The sequence below is a fragment of the Arachis ipaensis genome, chromosome B2 (genome assembly GCF_059453495.1).
Source record: "Arachis ipaensis isolate K30076 ecotype BB chromosome B2, ASM5945349v1, whole genome shotgun sequence".
Classification (NCBI taxonomy): domain Eukaryota; kingdom Viridiplantae; phylum Streptophyta; class Magnoliopsida; order Fabales; family Fabaceae; genus Arachis; species Arachis ipaensis.
Genome location: NC_142437.1, coordinates 3195650 through 3221179, shown reverse-complemented (window position 1 = coordinate 3221179; position 25530 = coordinate 3195650). Strand labels below are relative to the sequence as shown.

General features: G+C 36.7%; 5 protein-coding genes across 11 annotated transcripts in view; 1 reads left to right on the top strand and 4 right to left on the bottom strand.

The window, feature by feature from the left end:
• The window catches only part of LOC107626596 (putative disease resistance RPP13-like protein 1), a 184295-nt gene extending 168728 nt beyond the window's left edge, over positions 1-15567 (bottom strand). Inside the window, exon 1 of the mRNA XM_088504926.1 lies at positions 15430-15567. The gene's annotated coding sequence lies outside the window, so the exon portion shown is untranslated. The remainder of the gene's footprint in view (positions 1-15429) is intronic.
• On the bottom strand, positions 330-4130 carry LOC148572828 (putative disease resistance RPP13-like protein 1). 3 transcript variants are annotated; one of them, XM_088505240.1, is made up of 3 exons: positions 2376-4115; positions 1878-2231; positions 1742-1816 (listed from the first exon to the last, which is right to left on the bottom strand). In XM_088505240.1, exons 1-3 carry the CDS (start codon positions 4113-4115, stop codon positions 1742-1744), a joined length of 2169 nt encoding a protein of 722 aa, XP_088361366.1. The 3 variants fall into 3 exon arrangements, with proteins under 3 accessions (XP_088361364.1, XP_088361365.1, XP_088361366.1); XM_088505238.1 differs by having other exon boundaries at positions 330-2231; XM_088505239.1 differs by having other exon boundaries at positions 330-4130.
• On the top strand, positions 8745-9281 carry LOC148572827 (uncharacterized). Its single transcript, XM_088505540.1, has one exon. The coding sequence runs from the start codon at positions 8745-8747 to the stop codon at positions 9279-9281; it is 537 nt and encodes a 178-aa protein (XP_088361666.1).
• LOC148572826 (putative disease resistance RPP13-like protein 1) lies at positions 9460-15570 on the bottom strand. 5 transcript variants are annotated; one of them, XM_088504921.1, is made up of 5 exons: positions 11755-15549; positions 11223-11428; positions 10726-10880; positions 10467-10559; positions 9460-9758 (listed from the first exon to the last, which is right to left on the bottom strand). In XM_088504921.1, the coding sequence occupies exon 1, from the start codon at positions 15547-15549 to the stop codon at positions 11773-11775; it is 3777 nt and encodes a 1258-aa protein (XP_088361047.1). In that variant the 3' UTR covers positions 9460-9758; positions 10467-10559; positions 10726-10880; positions 11223-11428; positions 11755-11772. The 5 variants fall into 5 exon arrangements, with proteins under 5 accessions (XP_088361047.1, XP_088361049.1, XP_088361048.1 ...); XM_088504923.1 differs by lacking the exons at positions 9460-9758; positions 10467-10559; positions 10726-10880; positions 11223-11428 and having other exon boundaries at positions 11773-11952; positions 12022-15570; XM_088504922.1 differs by lacking the exons at positions 9460-9758; positions 10467-10559; positions 10726-10880; positions 11223-11428 and having other exon boundaries at positions 11773-12361; positions 12434-15549.
• A 4479-nt stretch (positions 15571-20049) lies between these two features.
• Positions 20050-24165, bottom strand: LOC107622599 (putative disease resistance RPP13-like protein 1). The gene has a single exon (XM_016324586.3). The coding sequence runs from the start codon at positions 24163-24165 to the stop codon at positions 20050-20052; it is 4116 nt and encodes a 1371-aa protein (XP_016180072.1).
• Between the last annotated feature and the right edge of the window lie 1365 nt (positions 24166-25530).

Here is a 25530-nt window from a genome sequence, read left to right as displayed (position 1 = left end):
CAATTTTTGTTTGATGGTAATTGTTATCATCCTCTTTAAATGTGATTTTCTTTTGAAACATATGAGTTAACAGGTATTACATATAGCAAAGACTGTTTCTGAGAGTAATAAAGGATATTTGTTTAACTAGAACTGCAAACTGAGAGCTTTCCCGATAAATGAAAGAAAAGAATGCAAATTTTGGAGTTGGCATATGAGTTCAAGTGGGTAATGTTGTTTAAAGAAAGAGAAAAAAAATTGAGTTGAAGACTTGAAGGAAAAGGAAATTTATGCATGTGTGAATTTAATTGTGGTAGCATGACAAACATGAAGGTTAGAGAATTACCTGCTCAGAGAATTTGTCTGTTATCAACTTGAATGGTGGGGATGTGGGAAATTTTGGACCAAATTTGTTGATGCTTGTTCTTGCAGTGCTCGCCCAGCAAACCACAGTCGAAAATTTTGAGTAGTAAGAGAGAGGGAGGCAGCTTTTCTCCTTCCATATTCTTCAGCTTCTCACACTCTTCAACTATTAACTGTTGGAGGGAGGTGAGGCGGAGAAGCTCGTTGCACTCCAATGTCTCCAGATTATGAAAGTCTTGGATATGTAGAGTGGTAAGGGAGGGAAGGCGAGGCAGCCATCCCACCTCTGGGTATGACTCTATTATGCTCTCACTGCCATGACCTGAGATGGTGAGATGAGTGAGGTTGTCCAAGTTGCCCATCCATGATAGACCCCTCACTTGTTCCTTGCATTCTCCCACACTAAGCTCTTTCAGGTTAGCCGGCAAACCACCCTCTGGCCACCTACGAATGTTTGGGCAACCTCGTATGTCCAGAGAGTGTAAGTTTGGGAGAAGACTATTCATGTCAGATGGCAATGACACAAATTTGGAGCATTGACTGATGGTGACACGTTGAAGAGCAGCGTGTGGTGGCTCTGACATTGAAACTGATTCCAGATTTGAACACTGTTCTATCTGGAGATTCTGGAGATTGGGAAAGGTATCCAACGACAATGAGGTCAGTGAATCACAGCTCTCTTCTATCCGTAGATCTACCAAATCATATTTCTGTTGTTGCTGGAGTAATTCAATTTGGCTGCACCTATATATTCTGAGCTTTTGCAAAGATTTGGGTAAACAATTGCCCCCCAAGGATACAACAGATGAACACCATGAGATGAGCATTTCTTGGAGGGAAGTTAGATGGTGGATGATCCTTGCCTTAAATGCATACTCTGTCACAGATTCAAATCCACTAATTCTTAAACTATCCCCATCAAGTCTCATCTCTTTATGCCATACTTGATAATGTTCTCGTATTCCAAGTAGGCGCACTTTGGAAACATCCGATGAGGAAGAAACGATTCTCACTAATACCTGACTAAGCATATCTCCCTTTAACATTGGGCAATCTCTTATTTGAAGGCTCTTAAGCTGAGGAAAGGCTTCTGAGCCAGGTAACTGCCATTCCTCCCAACTTGGCATAATATAAAATATCAATTCCTCCAGTGAGAAAAACGGTGCAATAGGCGAAGAATGTTGATGGCCTTCATTCTTGTAAAACTCCTTGCCAATGCTCTTCAGCTCATCAAACCTTTCAATAAGGAGGGACTTTAGAGATGGCAGCTGTCCAAGTGAAGGCACCACGCAGCAATTCCAGCAACATTCTAGAGATACACTTGTCATGTTTTGGTACAAGGAATGCCCAATCCAGTCTGGAAATATTTTACCTTTGTATCCATCAACGGTCAACTTTTTCAAGCCAGTGTGTGGTTGCAAGCCCCCAAGTATATCTTGTTCATCAGTATGTGTGTTTGAGACCATATCATCACCTGAAGACAGAGACCATTTCAACAATAAGTCGTCAAGGTGCTTCTTATCTATTATCCTTGCACTCCTTGCCTCATTTGCATCAACCACATTCTCCAATTTCTCAATCTCAAGTGATCCATGAAGATTTAAAAGCCCTCCTAACTCTTGGATTCCATTGTCTTGCTTTCCCACCACAAAGTTGCTTAAAATGTGCAACTGTTTTAATTTGCCCATTCCTTTTGGCATTTTTTCCAAAGGCGTACGCCTTATATTAAGATGCCGCAAATTCACAAGATTATACATGCCATTGGGCAGCATAGTCAGCTTTGAACAGCCTTCTAACTTCAAAGTTTGTAGATTGCACAAGTTGCATAATGACTCGGGCAATATCTTAACAGAACTCCAAGAGAGATCCAAATAGCGTAGGTTGATCAAGTCACCCAGGCTACTAGGCAACATAGTCAGCTCTAAACATCCTTCTAACTTTAAAGTTTCTAGATTGCACAAGTTGCATAATGACTCAGGCAATATCATAACAGCACTCGAAGAGAGATCCAAATAGCGCAATTGGATCAATTTTTTAGCTATTGAATCAGGAAATATATAGAGTGTATCAAAGGACAAAACTCTCAAGTATTTATTCTTTGACAATATGTCACATGGTAATGTTGCGCGTGCTTTCAAGAAACGATCTCCATGATTGATATACAATAATGTCCTCAAAGATTCACTTTTACTAGAGGAGCATATTTTCTCAGGGATTGAATCATTGTATGACAAATGCCGAGTTAGAATACTCATCTCTTCTTTTTCACCAAATCTACAATAAAGATCTCCAGCAAGAAAAGTTGCCAAGTCATGCATGAGATCATGCATCACAAAATACTTCTGAATATAGTTATGGACCTGCTTGAAAAATAGTCTTGAAGCCAATTCATCAAAACACTCGCAACCAACTTCTTCTAAAGTCTCTCCCCTCTTTGGAGGCCGCAAAAGATCTTCAGCCATCCATAGCAGGATTAATTCATCCTTATCGAATTGATAATCTTTGGGATACAATGAACAATAAACAAAGCAACCTTTTAAATGAGTAGGCAGATGATGGTAACTCAATAACAATGCAGGAACAATCTTGCAATTTGCCACAGAAAATTCCCAAATGTCACTCGATAGTATTTTATTCCATTCTTCAACACGACGCTCTGAGCGCAACAAGCGTCCAAGTGTTTCTGCAGCTAACGGCAAGCCATCACACCTTTCGACAATCTTTCTACCTATTCCTTCCAGTTCTGAGCTCCCATTTGATTCAGGAAAGGATGCATTCTCCGCAAAAATAGACCAACAATAATCATCTGACAGTTGATTGAGGGTGTAAGAGTTATAGTGTTGGACTATTCGACCAACATTTACCTTGCGTGTAGTTAGGAGAATAGTGCTTCCCTTTGTCCCATGTTGAAAAGGGGTGATAAAACTATTCCACTTATCAGCATCTTCACTCCAAACATCGTCCAAAACAATGAAGAACTTCTTTTCTGACAGTTTTTTCTTCAAATCTTGTTGAAGTAAATCAAAGCTGTCAAGACTACAAACACCCGAAGAGATCCCCTTTATAACATTTTTTGTAGTCTCAACAACATCAAAATTTTCAGAAACACAAATCCATGCTTTCAGGTCAACCCCGTCCATCAAATCCTTATTGTTGTAGAGCCATTGTGCTAAAGTAGTTTTACCAACCCCGCCCATACCAACAATAGAGATGACGGATAAGTTATGATGATTGTTGTCATTGAGCATCTTGATTAGTGCCTGTTGGTCACCATCCCTGCCAAACACATTCCCCTTGACAAGAGAAGTGGATGGAGGTCTCCATGAGGAGCTTCCCGTTGGAATCTCTTTGAGACCAAGGGTTTCTTTGCGAGTCTCAAGATCTACTATCCTTTCAACCACATCTTCTATCTTAGTCATCATCTCCCTATTAGACTTCCTATGAGGCAAATCAAGGAAGTGAGGAAGATGAATGCGTACCTTGTTGCGAATTTGAGCTTTGATGAAGACACGGTCCAGCAAGTCATCAGCAGTGTAGAGAGCATCTTTGAGACTATCAAGCCACTCCCTGACGAGTTCGTTTCCAAACTGCTTCTGCTCAGCGTCAGCAACCAGAGCTTTGGCAGCCAAAATAGCAGTCTTCAGCCTGTCAACCAACTTCCGGTCCAGCTTCTTGCCCACCACCAAGTTGACAAACTCAGGTGAAATGAGCCTGTTAAGAACAAGGTTGATGGAGCCAGAAACTAAAGCTCCAACAACAAGTGCTTCAGCCATGATATGATACAGATCACAACAACAGCGAATTAATCTGTGAGTGATTGGATTTTGAGAATGTAAGGAAGAGAGAGCAATATTGCAGTAATGCTTGCAAGGTATTCAATAATAATAAAAGGCATATAAGCGAGATATCACGAAGGTTCCTCACCAAAATCTCGTTGACATCGCGTGGAGTGCATAGCTGGCTTTGCTATATTTACTTCATTTTTATATTCTTCTTTGAAGGTTGAAACACAATATTCAAATAGCAAAAGGGTGACCAACCGAAACTAGTCTTTGTGGAAATTAATTAACTATATAATTTAATGTTGGATCATCATCATGTGATATCAATGCATATCATTATTGATAACAATAATGGATCATGTGAGGTTAAAATATGTTTGCAACATAGCTTAGACCATTGACTTCATCATGTGGTAGCTGCCTTCAAGGATACTCTTCACAAATTAAAATTGCAACTTGAGGAAGGTTTCAGACTTTCTGCGCAACCCAGCTAATAGCTAGTACTATTCTCTACTATTTTAATTCGATAATAATAGTTGAAACATTTAAATAGCCATATAATTCAAATGATTATTAAGTTTAAATGTGATAGAAAGGGAGAAAGAGTGTTGTGAAATACATGTTCACATGTACAAATAATATTTTTTCTTTTTTTACTAGAGAAATGGTATTCCATGTCAGCAGCTAATACGTCAGTATGTCACGTAGGCAACTTGGTCGACGAATTAGCACTTGAATCATTTTGTCAAATAGAACATATTTTTGGAGTCATCTTGTCATTACTATCTATTGAGACTATTTTGTCAAAATCTGATTTTTCTGACAATCAAAATGCCTATTTACTCTATTTTAAATTACATGAGACAATTTAATTTTCCAAGCAACAACGAAGCTAAATGATTGCACAGTTGATGCAATTCTTTGAGCAGTCAGATTAGAACTGGTTAAGGTCATGATGCTTGATAATTGCAGGTCTGTTGCAGATTACTTATGAAAATGATTTTGCTATAGTGGTAGGCTCAAACTTGTACTAGAATGAGCTTGTGGCAATGTAGATGCAGATGGTGATAAACAAATGTCACATTTTCAACACTACATTACTAGCCACTTGACAAAGTTTTTAAATACAAGTGCAGTCCAATCATTGAGAACTTCGGTGTTTAAATTGATGCTCTAATACATGAATAAGGTTAACATAATCCATTATGCTTACTTTTCAATAATATATCCCTTGTAGTGATCATTTCAGGGGAGAAAAAAAATCATATCAATATTCTCACCCCAGATTTGCCAATTGAACAACACACATGGTAAAGGCAGTCTAAAGCTTTGCTCAAATCTACATTGCATCACACAGCAGTTCTTTAATTTGAGATGAAGATTTGCTCCTTCCAATCATTCAGCTCACACTTATTGCTTGTCACTGAAAGATACATCAAATCAAAGGCATATCTTTAATACATTGCAAATTCAGTTAAGTATAGAGTTTCTGGATGATAAGATAAAAGGATATCTAACTTTCATAATGACATCAGTTATCTTTTTATCTTATATATATGAAAAAAAGGTAGAAGTCATAAATGACTCTGCCTTTCTGTTGCTTTTTCTTTACTGAAACTGCAATTCAAGATTCTGTCCAGAACTGCAATGCTCTCATGGCAATTGCTGCTTAATCCTCAATGTATCCCCTGAAACACAAATTAAAAAACATTACAAGAAGTGTTTGTCATCAAAAAGCCACACACGCTTATTGTTCTAGATTCTCTCTTTTCTTGTTTATTTTTTATACCATTTTTAGTAATGCAGATATGTGAAAACCTCATGAACACAATGTTGGATCATTGGTTTAATTTTGATCCTTCTATTTTGAAAGCTTATACATCTCATGCATGCTGCTTCCTTTTACTCTCCGACATGAATCTTGCAACATAACAGCTGGCTCAGACAGAATTGGCAAGACAGAAAGACCATTTTATAACTCTTTTCTTTCCACAAATCAAGCTATCATTTATTTTTTCTCTATGAAAAATAGCAAAAATAAAATTATAGAGAGAAACGGAGAAATATACCAACAACAAAAGCTTTTCAATGATAAGTGCCACTTCAACTTTCTCCATCATCTTTGCTTTTCAATCATGAAGCCAAAATGAGAAACACAGTTTCTGGTTCCCAACACATCAATTCAGCTTAATTACCACCTCAAATGAACTTAGAACTAAATGAAGAAATATAGTCAATGTATAGGATTACATCTCAACATGTACACAAGCTACCTACAGAAGATAGTAGAAACAATAAATTTGAATCATCCATTTGTTCAATACATCTAAAAAAAATCTCAAATGTTGGATACACCAAAGACAAAATTTATCTGTTTGACAGATGAGATAGATATGAATACAAACATCGTGTTCAGAAATACTAACAAGAGATACAATTTATTTTTTTTCATTTTTTTCTTTCATTATTCCTATCAAAATTTTACAATTATATTTTTTATTATTTAATTTTAAACGTATGTTAGTAAATGCTGCATTATTGGTTTCTATAATTAGTGAAAAAGACTGAGACATCATTTTGTGATGAGGTGCATATAAATCAAGCTAATCTAGTAATCATAAACTTGCATTCCACCTTAAGAAGGATGGTACATATACTTTTGAAATTGAACTACAACCAAGATATCTTTCTCTAACTAACTAACTGACATGCATGCATACACGCTAAACTCATGAGAATGAGATCAATATTTTGTCACAGATTCTTGGCAGAAGCATGCCCTTTGTTTCTGGAACCTTCAGGAACACAAATATCCAGGAGTTGGAACAAGCAACAGCATATATGCTAAAGAAACTGGCAAGTTCGATTGAGCTGAGCATCACAGGCAGTGTGTATGTGACAATTATGCTTCCAATCCATAACACTAGAGCGCATATAGCTATGCAAAGGCCGCACACCCTTGTTGGAAAAATCTCAGAGCAGAGTAAGTTTGGAATTGGTCCATAGACCATCTTAAAGCAGCAGAAACAAATGCATAAGCGAGACTATCAACAAAGGAATCGCGGCGAGTAGTAGTTGCCTGCATATTAAGGAATCTGTTTTTGACAAGTAGACAACAAATAGAAGCAAATAGAAAGATGCTTAAAAAGTGTACTTTTTTCAAACTATCCTAAAACATAATTTGAACCTTTCATTTCATGAAGCAAGTATTTAGCCAACTCGGTGGCCAATTTGAAGGGTTAAATTTTGAGATCTCCAGAGTGTCTTCAAAATGATAACAGAAATACACAACTAAACAGGTATTAAACTGCCAAACAAAAAAAAAAAGGTACCTTCTTACTGAGATATCTATGAGCCTCATGCTTAAAGCTCTACCAGGAGGAATCAACAAGGTTGTGACAGCACTGATTAGGAATGATGTAGATTTGGAGCTAATGCCAATATCTTTAAGAAGTGTTTCAACACCCGCCTCTTGAAGAATTTGAGGAGTGTAATATAGAACCCAGTTTATCCCTGCAAACTACACAGATGTTTAATGTTTAGAACTTCATGGTCATTTGGTGTTCAAAGAGAATTGAAACAACATGAACATATATATACACTACCTGCTGAGGCATTTGTATTCCATGCCAGCTTCCAGCAACCACCAACATCATTGCTTCTCTAAGTCATTTGGCTGTCATCTCTTCTAAATGAACACAACAATAAACTAATAATGCACTTCCGATGTACTCATAAACTTGCATTACACCTTAGGATGGATGGTACATTGGATATGTTTGAAATTGAATTACAAGCAAGATATCTTTCCGCTAACTAACTAACTAGCTGACATGCATACATACATGCTAAACTTATGAGAATGGGATCAATATTATATCACAGATTCATGGCAGAAGCAGCCTGTCTTACTCTTGAACCGGCAGCAAAGAATTCAGTGATGTCTTTATTAGTGAAGAGAATGAAAATGGTAGTTAGCAATAGGATAGTTGCTGTTATGCTATTATATTTGATAACTAGCCGTTAGGCTGTTAGGTGACCTTTGCTATATATAGTGTCTCTCATTCTCTGCATTGTAGCGCAGCGCAGCCGAATTCAAGCCTTCCGAATGTAGCAGATGTCAGCAAGGAAGTTCAACCAAAAGAGGAAACGATTCAGGTGATTGACAATAAGACCGATGGAGACAAGGGTGCAGATGAGAATTGTTCAGTTGGAGATACTGAAGAAAAGAAGGCACAAAATGGAGCAGAGAAGATGATGGAAGAGGCTAGTAAGCCAACTGACGAAGGCGGATAGGAGAGAAAGGCTTTATCAGATGTTGATGCTGCCATTTGAATTCAAGCTGTGTATCACAGTTTCCAAGTGAGGAGATCAGAGCCATTGGAGAAACTGAAGGAGATAGCCGAAGTCAGTAAGGAGTTGACTAATGTCAAAGCTTCTATTCAAGCGTTTGAGCACTCTTCTGATCTACAAAATGATGAGAAGCAGAGGATTGCACTTGGAGAGAATATAATGAGGCTCTTGCTGAAGCTGGAAATTATTCAGATATGTGTTATTGATGCTGTTTACTTAATATCAAATCAGCAATTTCTTTTCAATACACCTTGATTTGGTAATAAAATGTTGCATGAAGTATGTATTTGTTTTGTTATTCTTTTGTTTCAGTCACCACTTAATCCGGCATTGAACGTGGCAGCAGAACCTAATGTGGCACCAAATGAAGCACCACTTGATGAGGATATTGCAGCATCTGAATTCATCATGGATGGTGGAACAGAAATTTTAAAGCATGAACCAGATCATGAAGAGGAGGAAGTAGAACCTATTATAGAGCTTCCAATTGGATTGCCTGATGAAGAAGAAACAATAGAGTCTAAATCTGTGAAGCATGATAAAGATATGGAACGTATGATGGAGCTTCCGGTGGGGTTTCTTGATGAAGAAGGAACAATAGAGTCCGAACTTGTGAAGCATGTTGCAGCTGAAAGAGTTCCACCTGCTGTAGAAGAGGAATGTAGTGTTGCTGCAAAAGACACTCAACCGGAGCCCAAACAGCAGATGGAAGAGCAGGAAGAGGTTCAATCTTCTGAGGAATCATCAGGCTGGGTGAAGGTTGAGATCTCGAAAGAAGAGGAACTCGAAAGCAGAACACATTGATTTGGCAAATGCCTCATCAATTGGAATAGCTGCTTGAGAGAATAACTGGGATAACAATATACAAAACAGTGACAGCGATCGAATAACAGAAATAAAAAAAATAAAAATAAAAACAAGAGACCAAAATTTTAACGTGGAAAATCCTCTTAACATAAGAGGTAAAAACCACGGGTCATTCGGACCAAAAAAGAAGTACCACTATAATTAAGTAAGGATACAAGAAAATCTCAAATAAGTAAACAAATCAAATGCTTACATTAAGTCAAAACAATCAAGCACCACCGCATATAAATGTAACCAAAAACATGAAAAAATTACAAAACCAGAGTTACTTTGCGCACACAAGCCATATCTCACCCTCCAAATCTTATCTTAATCCTCCAACCATTTGGAACGAAAAAGTACATCCAGAACTTGCTGTCAAAATTTCAGCCCAAACCACCATTGAACCACTCCCCAACTGTAGATTCATAGAGACTGCATAATCAACCCAAAAAGAAGAAAAAGAATTATCATTCTAGTAACAATATGGTAATGAAAATTGAGGTTCATTACATCAAATTAATCCATACTGAAGTGCATATTATTCGAGTATGATCACAAAATTGTAAAACTTACATTATCAATTTAGTAAAAGTATGATCATCTTCATAAAATGTTTGAACAAAAAAAATCAATTATTAGACTAGACGTGTAGTTTAAGAATTCACATAATTTTCAAAAGAGGAGGTAGTAAGCTTGACACTCCCAGCAGAATCCACAAGCCATCAAACACTCAAATCCCCGACCTAATATTTTCTTCAACGAGGAGAAAGTTTATCAAGATTGTCTTTGATAACAGATTTTATTAATGAATAATGACATTACAGATGTCTTTATAAATTCATGTAATAAACTTGAATGCATTAGAAATGCTACATCTTTTTGTTTAAATTTACAAGCTCCACCACTGATTTGCGGTTTTGGAATTGTAACCCCTTTGGCAGCAGTTAAAGAACTCAAATTAAGTTGATATTTAGTACATTTAGTTTATCATATACATTAAAAATAAGAAAGGTAGAAATACCACCTTTCCCTGAACTACATGTAATTCCTTCTCAAACCAAGCTATTATCATCTTTTTTCCTTACTCCAACAAAAATAGGAAAAGTAAATTGTACAGAGGAAAGGAGTAAATATACCAACCTGAAGTTAAAAATTACAGAGCACCTCTTCTGATGAACTTTGGATTGAATGATGATGATTTAGATATGGTTACCAAACCTCAATATGTACTTCCTGAAACACAAATTAAAAAATATTTCAAGACTTAAAGTCTTTGTCATCACAAAAACCACACACACAATTATGTGAAAACCTCATGAACACAATATTGGATCACTGGTTTGAATTTAGAGTCCCCAGTGAAAGGAAATGAGACCCATTGGGTACAAACTGCACACACCATTGAGTGAAGTTGATAGGAACGAAATTGTTGCTGATGGCATCACTACAACTTCTTCGACTACTTCAGGTACATGATTATCATCTTCAAATATGGAAAGCATATTCTTTGCATCTTGACTGCATTAGCTACATACCTTCGTCGCCTTGGGAAATCTGTTTGATAACGTGTCCAAATCCAAAAAGGAAGAAATAGTTATTATTACAGAACCTTTTCTTAGTATTAGAAATAGCTTATTATAGGCATCTACTACTATTTATTTTATGTAAAATTCAATCTATGAGCAAAAAACTTATACACCTTATGCATCCTGATTCCTTTCACTGTCCTACATGAATCTTGCAACAACAGCTAACTCTATGATCATAAAGAATTGACAAAGACAGAAACACAATTTTGTAACTATTTTCTTTCCACAAATAAAGTTATGATTTATTTTTTCTCTGTGCAAAAAGCAAAAGAGAAAGAAAATTATAGAAAGGAATAGAAAAATATACCAACAACAACGAAAGCTTTTCAATAATGAGTGCCACCAACTTTCTCCATCATGTCTTTGCTTTTCAATAACTTGAAGCCAAAATCAGAAAACAGAGTTTCTGTTTCCTAATACATGAATCCAGCTTAATTACTACCTCAAATGAACACAGAATTAAAGGAAGATGTGTAGCCAATGTATAGGATTACATCTCGATATGTGCACAAGCTACCTGCAGAAGATTGTAAAAATATTAAATTTGATACATCCATTTATTTAAAAATAAACACCCAAAATATGAGAGTTAACAAGTATTACAGATAACAATGACGGTTTCCCAGAGTAAGAAAGGATATTTGTTTAACTACAACTGCAAACTGAGAGCTTTCCGATAAATGAAAGAAAAGGATGCAAATTTTCCAGTTGGCATATGAGTTCAAGTGGTTAATGTTGTTTAAGGAAAGAGAAAAAAGTTGACTTGGAAGGAAAAGGAAGTTTATGCATGTGTGAATTTCATTGTGATACCATGACAAACATGAAGGTTAGAGAATTACCTGTTCAGAAAGATCTACTCAGAGAATTTGTATGCCATTGACTTGAATGGTGGGGATGTGGGAAATTTTGGACCAAATTTGTTGATGCTTGTTCTTGCAGTGTTTGCCCAGCAAACCACAGAAATCAAGTTGAAGTAGTAAGAGAGAGGGAGGCAGCTTTTCTCCTGCAATATTCTCCAGCTTCTCACACCATGAAATGTGTAATTGTTGGAGGGAGGAAGGCAGCTTTTCTCCTTCCATATTCTTCAGCTTTGGACAGTATGAAATGTGTAGTTGTTGGAGGGAGGTGAGGCGGAGAAGCTCGTTGCACTCCAATGTCTCCAGATTATGAAAGTCTTGGATATGTAGAGTGGTAAGGGAGGGAAGGCGATGCAGCCAACCCACCTCTGGGTATGACTCTATTATGCTCTCACTGCCATGACCTGAGATGGTGAGATGAGTGAGGTTGTCCAAGTTGCCCATCCATGATAGACCTCTCAGTTGTTCCTTGCATTCTCCTATCCTAAGCTCTTTCAGGTTAGCCGGCAAACCACCCTCTGGCCACCTGCAAATGTTTGTGCAACCTGCTATGTCGAGAGACTCTAAATTTGGGAGAAGAGTATTCATGCCACATGGCAATGCCTCCAACTTCCAGCACCTGCTAACATTGAGATGAGTCAAGTTGGGTGTAGCCAGTCCTTCTTCCGGAAATGACACAAACTGGGGGCAGTTAGAGATGGTGAGATGTTGAAGAGCAGCCTGTGGCGGCTCTGACATTGAAACTGATTCCAGATTTGAACACCATTCTATCTCCAGATTCTCGAGATTGGGGAAGGCATCCAACGACAATGAAGTCAGTGAAGCACAGCTTTGATATATTTGTAGATGTACCAAATCATACTTGTGTTGTTGCTGGAGTAATTCAATTTGGCGGCAATTAAAGATTTTGAGCTTTTGCAAAGATTTGGGTAAACAATTGCCCCCCAAGGATACAACAGATGAACAGTATGAGATTTGTATTTCTTGGAGGCAAGTTAGATGGTGGATGATCCTTGCCTTAAATGCACACTCCACCACACATTCAAATCCACTAATTGATAACCTATCCCCATCAAGTCTCATCTTTTTATCCCATCTTTCAGCATCTTCTTTTATTTTCAGTTTGTGCACTCTGGAAACATCCGATGAGGAAGAAATGATTCTCACTAATACCTGACTAAGCATATCTCCCTTTAACATTGGACACTCTCTTATTTGAAGGCTCTTAAGCTGAGGAAAGGCTTCTGAGTCAGGTAAGTGCCACTCCTCCCAACATGACATGTCATCAAATTCCAATGTCTCCAATGAGGGAAACGGTGCAATAGGCGACGAATGTTGATGGCCTTCATTCTTGTAAAACTCCTTGCCAATGCTCTTCAGCTCATCAAAACTTTTGATGCTCAGGGACTTGAGAGATGGCAGCTGTCCAAGTGAAGGCAGCACGCAGCAATTCCAGCAACATTCTAGAGATACACTTGTCATGTTTTGGTACAAGGAATGCCCAATCCAGTCTGGAAATATTTCACCTTTGAATCCTTCAACAGTTAACTCTTTCAAGCCAGTGTGTGGTTGCAAGCCTCCAAGTATATCTTGTTCATCAGTATGAGTGTTTGAAACCATATCATCACCTGAAGACAGAGACCATTTCAACAATAACTCGTCAATGTGCTTCTTATCTATTATCCTTGCACTCCTTGCTTCATTGGCATCAACCACATTCTCCAATCTCTCAATCTCAAGTGATCCATGAAGATTTAAAAGCCCTCCTAGCTCTTGGATTCCATTGTCTTCTTTCTTTCCCACTACAAACTTGCTTAAAATGTGCAACTGTTTTAATTTGCTCATTCCTTTGGGCATTTCTTTCAGGGGAGTACCCCTGATATCAAGATGCCGCAAATTCACAAGCTTACACATGCCATTAGGCAGCATAGTTAGGGAAAAACAATTTTTTAGCTTTAACGTTTGTAAATAACACAACTTGCACAATGACTCGGGCAATACCTCAATATCGCTCCAAGAAAGATCCAAATAGCGCAGTTGGATCAATTTATCTATTGAATCAGGACATATATCAATTCTACCAAAGGATAAAACTCTCAAGTATTTATTCTTTGACAATATGTCACATGGTAATGTTGCGGGTGCTTTCTCGACATAGGATCCATCATTGATATACAATAATGTCCTCAAAGATTTTATTTTACTAGAGGAGCATGTTACCTCAGGGATTGAATGATTGTATGACAAATGCCGAGTTAGAATACTCATCTCTTCTTTTTCACCAAATTTACAACAAAGATCTCCAGCAAGAAAAGTTGCCAAGTCATGCTTGAGATCATGCATCACAAAATACTTCTCGTCATCGTTCTCGACCTGCTTGAAGAATAGTCTTGAAACCAAGCCATCAAAACACTCGCAACCAAATTCTTCTAGAGTCTGTCCCCTCCTTGGTGGTTGTAAAAGATCTTCAGCCATCCACAGTAAGATTAATTCATCTTTATCAAGTTTATAATCTTTGGGATACAACGAACAATAAACAAAGCAACCTTTTAAATGAGCAGGCAGATGATAGTAACTTATTAACAACGCAGGAACGATCTTACTGTCTGTCATAGGAAATTCCCAAATGTCACTCAACAGTATTTTATTCCATTCTTCAACACGACGCTCTGAGCGCAACAAGCGTCCAAGTGTTTCTGCAGCAAACGGCAAGCCATCACACCTTTCAACAATCTTTCTACCTATTCCTTCCAGTTCTGAGCTCCCATTTGATTCAGGAAAGGATGCATTGTCCGCAAAAATAGACCAACAATCATCATCTGACAGTTGATTGAGGGTGTAAGAGTTATAGTGTTGGACTATTCGACCAACATTTACCATGCGGGTAGTTAGGAGAATAGTGCTTCCTTTTTTCCCATGTTGAAAAGGGGCGATAAAACTATGCCACTTGTCAGCATCTTCACTCCAAACATCGTCCAAAACAATGAAGAACTTCATTTTTGACAGTTTGTCCTTCAAATGTTGTTGAAGTAAATCAAAGCTGTCAAGACTACAAACACCCGGAGAGATCCCCTTTATAACATTCTTTGTAGTCTCAACAACATCAAAATTTTCAGAAACAAAAATCCATGCTTTCATATCAACCCCGTCCATCAAATCCTTGTTGTTGTAGAGCCATTGTGCTAAAGTTGTTTTACCAACACCGCCCATACCAACAATAGAGATGACGGACAAGTTGTGATCATTGTTGTCATTGAGCATCTTGATTAGTGCCTGTTGGTCAGCATCCCTGCCGAACACATTCCCCTTCACAAGAGAAGTGGATGGAGGTCTCCATGAGGAGCTTCCAGTTGGAATCTCTTTGAGACCAAGGGTATCTTTGCGTTTCTCAAGATCTTCTATTCTTTTTACCACATCCTCTATCTTATTCTCCATCTTCCAATCATACAAATTACGGAAGAAGCGAGGAACGCGAATGCGTGCCTTGTTGCGAATTTCTTCTCTGATTAAGACACGTTCCAGCAAGTCATCAGCAGTGTAGAGAGCATCCCTGAGACTATCAAGCCATTTCCTCACAAGTTCGTTTCCGAACTGTTTCTGCTCCGCGTCGGCGACCAGAGCTTCAGCAGCCAAGAGAGCAGTCTTCAGCTTCTCAACCAACTGTCGGTTCAGCTTCTTACCCACCACCAGGTTGACAAACTCACGTTTAATGAGCCTATCAAAAACAACGTTGATGAAGCCAGAGAGAAAAGCTCCACCAACAAGTGCTCCAGCCATGATGTGATGATCACAACAGCAGCAAATTAATCAATGTGTAATTGGAATTTCAGAATGTAAGGAAGAGAGAGGAATATTGTAATAATGCTTGCAAGGTATTCAGCAATAATGGGCATTTAGCGAGATATCACACACGTAAAGGTTCCTCAGCAAAAAGACTTTGGCATCGCGTGGAGTGCAATACTGGGTTTTCTCTTTACTTCTTTTTCATATTCTTCTTTGAATGATGAAACAAAGTATCAAAAACCAAAAGTGAGACCAAAGCAATAAAAAGAAGTTTACACAGCAAGAGGAACAAGCTGAGAATGAAGAGAAGCTTGCTGCACAAGTAAGGTACTATTATCTTCCTGTGAATCAATGCTATTATTCAAGGATTATTTTGACAATCACAAAAGTCAGGTACTATTTTGTTAGTGACAGAATCTTTCGAGTATCGATTTGGTATTTACCTCTTCCAAAAAATAGACAAGTAGAATCATTTATTGCATAGTTGATACAATGCTTAATTGCAGGTAACTAACTATCATTTAGTTTGGTAACATTTTTTTTAAATATATTTTATGAAGTCTAATTTTTAAAAGATAACCTTTTAAAAGTTGTAACATCTATATTAAGTAAACCAAACTAAAAATAATTATCAATAAATACAAACAACTATTTTTGATAAATAAAAATTTTAAAATTTAAAATTAGTATAATAGACATAAATGTAAGAGTTATATTTAGAAATTAATTAATATATGAGATTATATTAGACTTTTTAATTTTGATAAACACAAAGCCACAAACTATATAACTTTGAAAACTTCCACCTTAAGTGCTTTTAAAAGCATCTTTATCTTTCAAAAATTGCAAACAGACTATTTATGATTACCAAACACAAAACTAAGAGTTCGTGCTTTTAAAAAATACAAATACCTCTTTAAAAAGTTTTCCAAACTAAGCCTACATCATCTTAAGCTTTATTTTACTTCTTCAATTTAATAAACTAATTACACTATTTTCTCCAAAAATACGAGTGCAGACAAACTTTATCTATTTAAGAAACTTAGTAAATGCAGCCATGCAATCTAGTGAAGCTTCAAATCTGAAACAACTTTAGCAGCTTCTGTTGTCTTAGTTCTGATCTCTTCTTCTTCAAACATCATTGCTTCTCTAAATTCATTTGGCTGTCATCTCTACTAAATGAACACAGCAATTAACTAATAATGCACCATAATAATATCATGCAGGTTTAGGATATGCCCTTATAATAATATCATAAGCAGTTTGGGCTAGAATAAACAGTGCAAAAAATTGCATTTGCAGTTTCATATCCAGTGTGCTACATCTGTGCATGTGTGAAACTCTGTAGTAATTTTAGCTATGAAGCAAATAATAACCTCAAAATTCATTTAAGTTATAGAACTAGAATTCTATACACTAGACATTATAACTCATGTGAAAGCCCACTGAGCTCGGAATGGTGATGAAATTAGGCTAATCCTAACAATTATCTTCCTGCGAATCAATGCTATTATGGATTTTCATTCTTAGCATAATGGTACCAACGTACTACTATAGAGAGCTTGAATTCATATCATTTTTACTTCAGAAATTCCTTGTTCTCTCTGATTCTTTCTAGAATTTCTTTCAAGTATAGTTCCATGTTTTTGTTCCTAGCCTCAAGATTAATCTATTGTACAAGATGCTTCTCAAGAAATACATCCTAGCAAATACGAATCCTCTGAGGCAATAATTATTATATTTATTCATATGAAATTTCATGAATACATAGATAACTTCTCATAGCAAATTGTGTAAATTTCATTCTTTCTTCTTTTTGGGAAAAGAAGTACTTCTTCTGTTGCAAAAGCACACAAATTCCAAATATTAAAGGTAAAACTTCCCAATTTTAGAAACAGAAAACATTGATTTGGCAAATACATCATCAAGTGGAATAGCTGCTTGAGAGAATAATTGGCGTAACAATACACAAAACAGTGGCAGCCAACAAATAACAGAAACCAGAAAAATAAAAATCGGGACAAGACACTGAAATTTTAACATGGAAAACTCTCTCAATTTGAGAGGTAAAAACTATGGATCATTCAGACCAAAAAACAAGTACCATTGTAATCAAGTAAGGATACAAGAAAATCTCAAATGAGTGCACAAATCATGCTTATAGTAAATCAAAACAACCAAGCACCAATGCGTATAAATGGAAACCAAAAACATGAAAAATTTACAAAACCAAAGCTACTTTGCGTGTGCAGGCCATATCTCACCCTCCAAATCTTATCTTAATCGTCCAACCATTCAGAATGAAAAAGTACATCCAGAACTTGCTATCAAAATTTTAGCCAAAACCAAGATTGGACCACTCTCCGACTGCAGATTTATAGTGACTGCATAATCAACCAAAAAAGAAAAAAAAATTATCATTCCAGTGACAATATGGTAATGAAAATTGAGGTCCATTACATCAAAATTAATCCATACCAATGCATATTATTCAAGTAGTTAGCAGGACTAAATGTCAAAAGAGACGAGAAAACTTTAGGCAAGTATTTACATGATATGAAATTCTTCTAAAAGAATATTTCAACAATAGTATGATCACAAAATTGTAGAATTTAAATTATCAATTTAGTAAAAGTATGATCCTCTTCATGACATGTTTGAACAAAAAGCAACCAACTATTAGACTAGATGTGTAGTTTAATGAATCACACAATTTTCAAAAGTGGATGTATTTATAAATTCATGTAATAAACTTGAATGCATTAGAAACGTTGCATCTTTTTGTTCAAATTTACAAGCTCCACCACTGAATTGCAGTTTTGGCATTGTAACAGCTTTGGCAGCAGTTAAGAAACCAAAATTAAGTTGATATTTATAGTACATTTATTTAGCATATACATTAAAAAATGGGAAAGGTAGAAACACCATCTTTCCCTGAACTACATATAACTACTTCCTTCTGAAATCAAGCTATCATCATCTCTTTTTCTTTTTCCCAAAAAAAATAGGAAAAGTAAATTGTAAGGAGGAATAGAGTAACTATACCAACCTGAAGCTAAAACAGAGCACGTCTTCTCTTGAACTTTGGATTGAATGAAGATAATTTAGATATGGTTGGTTACTAAACCTCAAATGTACTTCCCTTTCCCAGTGGATCTTCTGAAACACATTAAAAAGCATTTCAAGACTTAAAGTGTTTGTCATCACAAAAACCACACACACAATTATGTGAAAACCTCATGAACACAATGTTGGATCATTGGTTTGGTTTTAGAGTCAACAGTGAAAAGAAATGACACTCATTGGTTTGATATATGTACAAACTGAACACACCATTGAGTGAAGGTGATAGGAATGAAATTGTTGCTGATGGCATCACTATACAACTTCACCTTCTCATAATGATCATTTCAGGTACATGATTGTCATCTTCAAATGTGGAGAGCATAATCTTTGAATCTTGACTGCATTAGCTACATACCTTCTTCACGTCAGAATCTGTTTGATAACCAGTCAAAATCCAGAAAGGAAGAAACAGTTATTACTACAGAACCTTTAGTATTAGAAATAGCTTATTATAGGCATCTAATACTATTAATTTTAACAAATGATTCGTCTATGGTAAAAAAAGATTATAAATCAATAACTTGATCCTTCTGATTTCTTTTACCGTCCCATATGAATCTTGCAACACAACAGCTGACTCTGTTATCATAAAGAATTGGCAAAGATAGAAACAACACTTTTTATAACAGTTTTCTTTCCACAAATTGAGCTATCATTTATTTTCTCACTGCTCCAAACAGCAAAAATAAAATTATAGCAAGGAATAGAAAAATATACCTACAACAACAAAAGCTTTTCAATCATAAGTGCCACTACTCTAACATTCTCCATCATGTCCTTGCTTTTCAATAACATTAAGCCAAAATCAGAAAACAAAGTATCTGGTTCCCAACGCCTTAATCCAGCTTAATTACCACCTCAAATGAACTTAGAATTAAATGAAGATATGTAGCCAATGTATAGGATTACATCTTGATATGTACATAAGCCACCTGCAGAAGATAGTGAAAACATTAAAAAAGTAAATTTAATTCATCCATTTGTTTAATACATCTAAAAAAAATCTCAAATGTTGGATACATGGAAAAAGGATATTCCCTGTGTTTCAATTTTTGTTTCATGGTAATTGTATCATCCTTTTTAAATGTGATTTTCTTTTGAAACATATAAGAGTTAACGAGTATTACATATAGCAAATACTGTTTCTGAGAGTAATAAAGGATATTTCTTTAACTAAAACTGCAAACTGAGAGCTTTCCCGACAAGTGAAAGAAAAGAATGCAAATTTTGCAGTTGGCATATGAGTTCAAGCGGTTAATGTTGTTTAAAGAAAGAGAAAAAAAATTGACTTGAAGGAAAAGGAAATTTATGCATGTGTGAATTTAATTGTGCTCGCATGACAAACATGAAGGTTAGAGAATTACCTGCTCAGAAATCTTCGACTGCAATGGTGGGGATGTGGGAAATTTTGGACCAAATTTGTTGATGCTTGTTCTTGCAGCGTCCGCCCAGAAAATAACAGTTGTCAATTTGAAGTAGTAAGAGAGAGGGAGGCAGCTTTTCTCCTTCCATATTCTTCAGCTCTGGACAGTATGAAATGTGCAGTTGTTGGAGGGAGGTGAGGCGGAGAAGCTCGTTGCACTCCAATGTCTCCAGATTATAAAAGTCTTGGATATGTAGAGTGGTAAGGGAGGGAAGGCGAGGCAGCGAACCCACCTCTGGGTATGACTTTATGCTCTCACACCCAACACCAGAAATGGTGAGATGAGTGAGGTTGTCCAAGTTGCCCAACCATGATAGACCCCTCACTTGTTCCTCGCATTCTCCTACACTAAGCTCTTTCAGGTTAGCCGGCAAACCACCCTCTATATTGTTCAGCTTTGGACAGTTTGAAATGTGTAGTTGTTGGAGGGAGGTGAGGTGAAGAAGCTCGTTGCACTCCAATGTCTCCAGATTATCAAAGTCATGGATATGTAGAGTGGTAAGGGAGGGAAGGCGAGGCAGCCAACCCACCTCTGGGTATGACTTTATTATGCTCTCACAGTTAGAACCATCAATGAAAAGATGAGTGAGGTTGTCCAAATTGCCCAACCATGATAGACCCCTCACTTGTCCTACACTTAGCTCTTTCACGTTAGCCGGCAAACCACCCTCTGGCGACCTGCAAATGTTTGGGCAACCTCCTATGTCGAGAGAGTGTAAATTTGGGAGAAGAGTATTCATGCCACGTGGCAATGCCTCCAACTTCGAGCACCTGCTAACATCGAGATGAGTCAAGTTGGGCGTAGCCAGTCCTTCTTCCGGAAATGACACAAATTTGCGGCACCCATAGATGGAGAGACGTTGAAGAGCAGCGTGTGGTGGCTCTGACATTGAAACTGATTCCAGATTTGAACACCAGAATATCTCCAGATTCTCGAGATTGGGAAAGGCATCCAACGACAATGAGGTCAGTGAATCACAACTTCGAAATATATGTAGATGTACCAAATCATACTTGTGTTGTTGCTGGAGTAATTCAATTTGGCTGCACCTATACATTGTGAGCTTTTGCAAAGATTTGGGTAAACAATTGCCCCCCAAGGATACAACAGATGAACACTCTGAGATATATATTCCTTGTAGGGAAGTTAGATGGCGGATGATCCTTGCCTTAAATGCACACTCCACCACACATTCAAATCCACTAATTGATAACCAATACCCATCAAGTTTCATCTTTTTACCCGATCTTTCATCATCTTCTTCTTTTATGTATAGTTGGCGCACTTTGGAAATATCCGGTGAGGAAGAAAGGATTCTCATTAATACCTGATTAACCATATCTCCCTTCAACATTGGACACCCTCTTATTTCAAGGCTCTTAAGCTGAGGAAAGGCTTCTGAGTCAGGTAAATGCCACTCCTCCCAACATGACATCTCATCAAATTCCAATGTCTGCAGTGAGGGAAACGGTGCAATAGGCGAAGAATGCTGATCGCCTTCATTTTTGTAAAACTCCTTGCCAATGCTCTTCAACTCACCAAAACTTTTGATGCTCAGGAACTTAAGAGATGGCAGCTGTCCAAGTGAAGGCAGCATGCAGCAATTCTTGCAAGACTTTAGAGATACACTTGTCATGTTTTGGTAGAAGAAATTCCCAATCCAATTTGGAAATATGTTACCCTTGTATCCCCGTATTCTCAACTGTTTCAAGCCAGTGTGCGGTTGCAAGCCGTGGAGTATATCTCTTTCAGTTTGTGTGTCTGAAACCACATCATCTGTTGAAGACCATTCCAATAATAAGTCGTCAATGTGCTTCTTATCTATTATGTTTGCACTCCTTGCCTGATTGGCGTTGACAATATTCTCCAATTTCCAAATCTGAAATGATCCATGAAGATTTAAAAGCCCTCCTAACTCTTGGATTCCATTGTCTTCAGACTTGCCTACCATATAGTCGCTTAAAATGTGCAACTGTTTCAATTTGCCCATTCTTTTTGGCATTTCTTTCAGAGGAGTCCTCCTGATATCAAGATGCCGCAAATTCACAAGATTACACATGCCATTGGGCAGCATAGTCAGCTGGTAACAACCATTTATCTTTAATGTTTGTAAATTGCACAACTTGCACAATGACTCGGGCAATGTCCTAATACAACTTCCAGAGATATCCAAATGGCGTAAGTAGATCAATTCACCTAGACTACTAGGTAGCGTAGTTAGGGAAAAACAACGTTGTAACTTTAAAGTTTGTAGATTGAACAAGTTACATAATGACTGTGGCAGTACCTCAATCTTACTCCAATGGAGATCCAAATAGCGCAGGTGGATCAACTTGGCTATGGAATCTGGAAATTTGCTGAGTATATGAACGGATAAAACTCTCAAGTATTTATTCTTTGATAATATGCCACGCATTTTTCTTTCTTCCCTTATCATAAAAGGATAATGATAATTATTACAAAAGAATGTCCTCAAAGATTCTGTTTTATTAGAGGGACAGGTTTTTGCAGTCTCCGATGACAAATGGCGAGTTAGAAAACTCATCTCTTCCTTTTCACCAATTTCTGATAATCTACAATAAAACTTTCCAGCAAGAAAAGTTGCCAAGTCATGCATGAGATCATGCATCACAAAATACATCTCATTCTCATTCCCAACCTGCTTGAAAAATAGTCTTGAAGCCAAATCATCAACATACTCGTAACCAACATCTTCTAAAGTTTCTCCCCTCTTTGGTGGCCGTAAAAGATCTTCAGCCATCCATAGCAAGATTAATTCATCTTCATCAAATTTATAATCTTTGGGATACAACGAACAATAAACAAAACATCGTTTCAAATGTGCAGGCAGATGATAGTAACTTATTAACAATGCGGGAACAATCTTACTGTCTGTCACAGGAAATTGCCAAATGTCACTAGATAGTATTTTATTCCATTCCCCAGCATCATGCTTTGAGCGCAACAAGCGTCCAATTGTTTCTGCAGCTAATGGCAAGCCACCACACCTCTCGACAATCTTTCTACCTATTCCTTCCAGTTCCGAGCTCCCATTTGATTCAGGAAAGGATGCATTGTCCGCAAAAATAGACCAACAATAATCGTCTGACAGTTCCTTGAGAGTGTAAGAGTTATAATTTTGGACTGTTGGACCAACATTTTCCTTGCGGGTAGTTAGAAGAATAGTGCTTCCCTTTGTCCCATGTTGAAAAGGGGTGATAAAACTATTCCACTTATCAGCATCTTCACTCCAAACATCGTCCAAGACAACGAAGAACTTCTTTTGTGACAGTTTTTCCTTCAAATCTCGTTGAAGTAAATCAAAACTGTCAAGACTACAAACACCCGAAGAGATCCCCTTTATAACATTCTTTGTAGTGTCAACAACATCAAAATTTTCAGAAACACAAATCCATGCTTTCAGATCAACCCCGTCCATCAAATTCTCATTGTTGTAGAGCCATTGTGCTAAAGTAGTTTTACCAACCCCGCCCATACCAACAATAGAGATGACGGACAAGCTATGATGATTGTTGTCATTGAGCATCTTGATTAGTGCCTGTTGGTCAGCATCCCTGCCGAACACATTGCCCTTGACAAGAGAAGTGGATGGAGGTCTCCATGAGGAGCTACCCGTTGGAATCTCTTTGAGACCAAGGGTATCTTTGCGTTTCTCAAGATCTTCTATTCTTTCAATCACCTCTTCTATCTTGGTCACCATCTTCCTACCAGACAGATCAAGGAAGTGAGGAAGCCGAGTGCGTACCTTGCTGCGAATTTGAGCTTTGGTGAAGACACGGTCCAGCAAGTCATCAGCAGTGTAGAGAGCATCCCTGAGACTATCAAGCCATTCCCTGACGAGTTCGTTTCCAAACTGCTTCTGCTCAGCGTCAGCAGCCAGAGCTTTGGCAGCCAAGAGAGCAGTCTTCAGCCTGTCAACCAGCTTCCGATCCAGCTTCTTGCCCGCCACCAAGTTGACAAACTCAGAAGAAATGAGCCGGTCAAGAACAACGTTGGCGAAGCCATTAACTAAAGCTCCAACAACAAGTGCTTCAGCCATGATATGATACAGATAACAACAGCAAATTAATCAGTGAGTGATTGGATTTTCAGAATGTAACGAAGAGAGAGAAATAGTATTGCAATAATGCTTGCTTGCAAAGCATTAATCAATAATAGGCATATAGTGAGATATCACGAAAGTTCCTCTTCCTCAGCAAAAAGAAGTTGGTATGACCCTCAGTGCAATCATTCTAAGTGCTTGATTGGGGGGATTTTTTTTCTCAAATAAAATAAAAAAATAAATATTTTCCCAATCCCGAAATTCAAACTTTATTTTTCGAGATACGATTTTTTTTGGTGCAGTATAAAATCTCAGTTGGATCACTTGTATTTGTCCTATTCTTTTCCTTCACTCTTTTTCTCTTTTATCTTGTGTTTTTTTTATAAAATATTTAAATATAAAATTATTTTTACTTTTTTTTAAAATTTTTTTAAAAAAATAATTTAAAAAAAAATATTTTCTTACAAACCCACCCAAATAAGTTTATAAAGGGTGGAGTGTATAGCTGGTTTGCACTTCATTTTTATTTGAAGAATGAAACAAAGTATTTAAAAAGCAAAAGTGGGACCAAGGAAAACTAATCGTTGTGGAAATTAATTAACTATATAATTATAGTAGGACATAATCATATCTTGATATCAATGCATATCATTATGAGACCTGAGATACAAGTTTTTTTGACATACAAGTTTATACAAGTTAATCTTAATTCAATAAAATTCACTTTTATAATGCAAGGAAGAAGAAGAAGAGTTTTGAATTATATAAAACTTATCAATACACATACATAAAAAATTCTTAAACAATACAATATAAATGACTTGTATAAATTTGTATGTGTAAATGATTTGTATGTAGAGAATAATCCTATCATTATTAAGAACAATAATGCTGGTGTGGGGTTGAAGTGTGGTGGCAATTAATAGTGTACTGTTTGGACTTTAGACATTGACTTAACTTACTAGCTGTCTTCAAGGTTAGTTTTCTTGATATCTTGTAGGCTAATTTTGTTTGGAACTGATACTAATTAGAGTAAGACTCGGTATGCGCAAGATGGTAAATCGACGATAGTATATAATATATTTTAACAAATATTATATTATTTAAAAATTTATTAAAATATATATAAATTAATATTAAATTTGATGTATTTTTTATTTAAAATATTTTATAATATAAAAGTTTTTGTTATTACAGTTGTATAAAATTATATCTTTATTTATTTTTATTTTTATATTTATTTTAGTTGATAAATTTAGTTTTTTTATAACAAATATTTGAATTTATTTATCATATTTTTTCTCATAATTAAATAAAAAAGTGTTCCTATGATATTAGTAAAAATAACTAAAAATTAATAAA

Coding starts and splice junctions, on each gene's coding strand:
- LOC148572828 (XM_088505239.1), bottom strand. CDS start 4,115: ATGGCTGAAGCACTTGTTGTTGGAGCTTTAGTTTCTGGCTCCATCAAC.
- LOC148572827 (XM_088505540.1), top strand. CDS start 8,745: ATGTTGCATGAAGTATGTATTTGTTTTGTTATTCTTTTGTTTCAGTCA.
- LOC148572826 (XM_088504921.1), bottom strand. CDS start 15,549: ATGGCTGGAGCACTTGTTGGTGGAGCTTTTCTCTCTGGCTTCATCAAC.
- LOC107622599 (XM_016324586.3), bottom strand. CDS start 24,165: ATGGCTGAAGCACTTGTTGTTGGAGCTTTAGTTAATGGCTTCGCCAAC.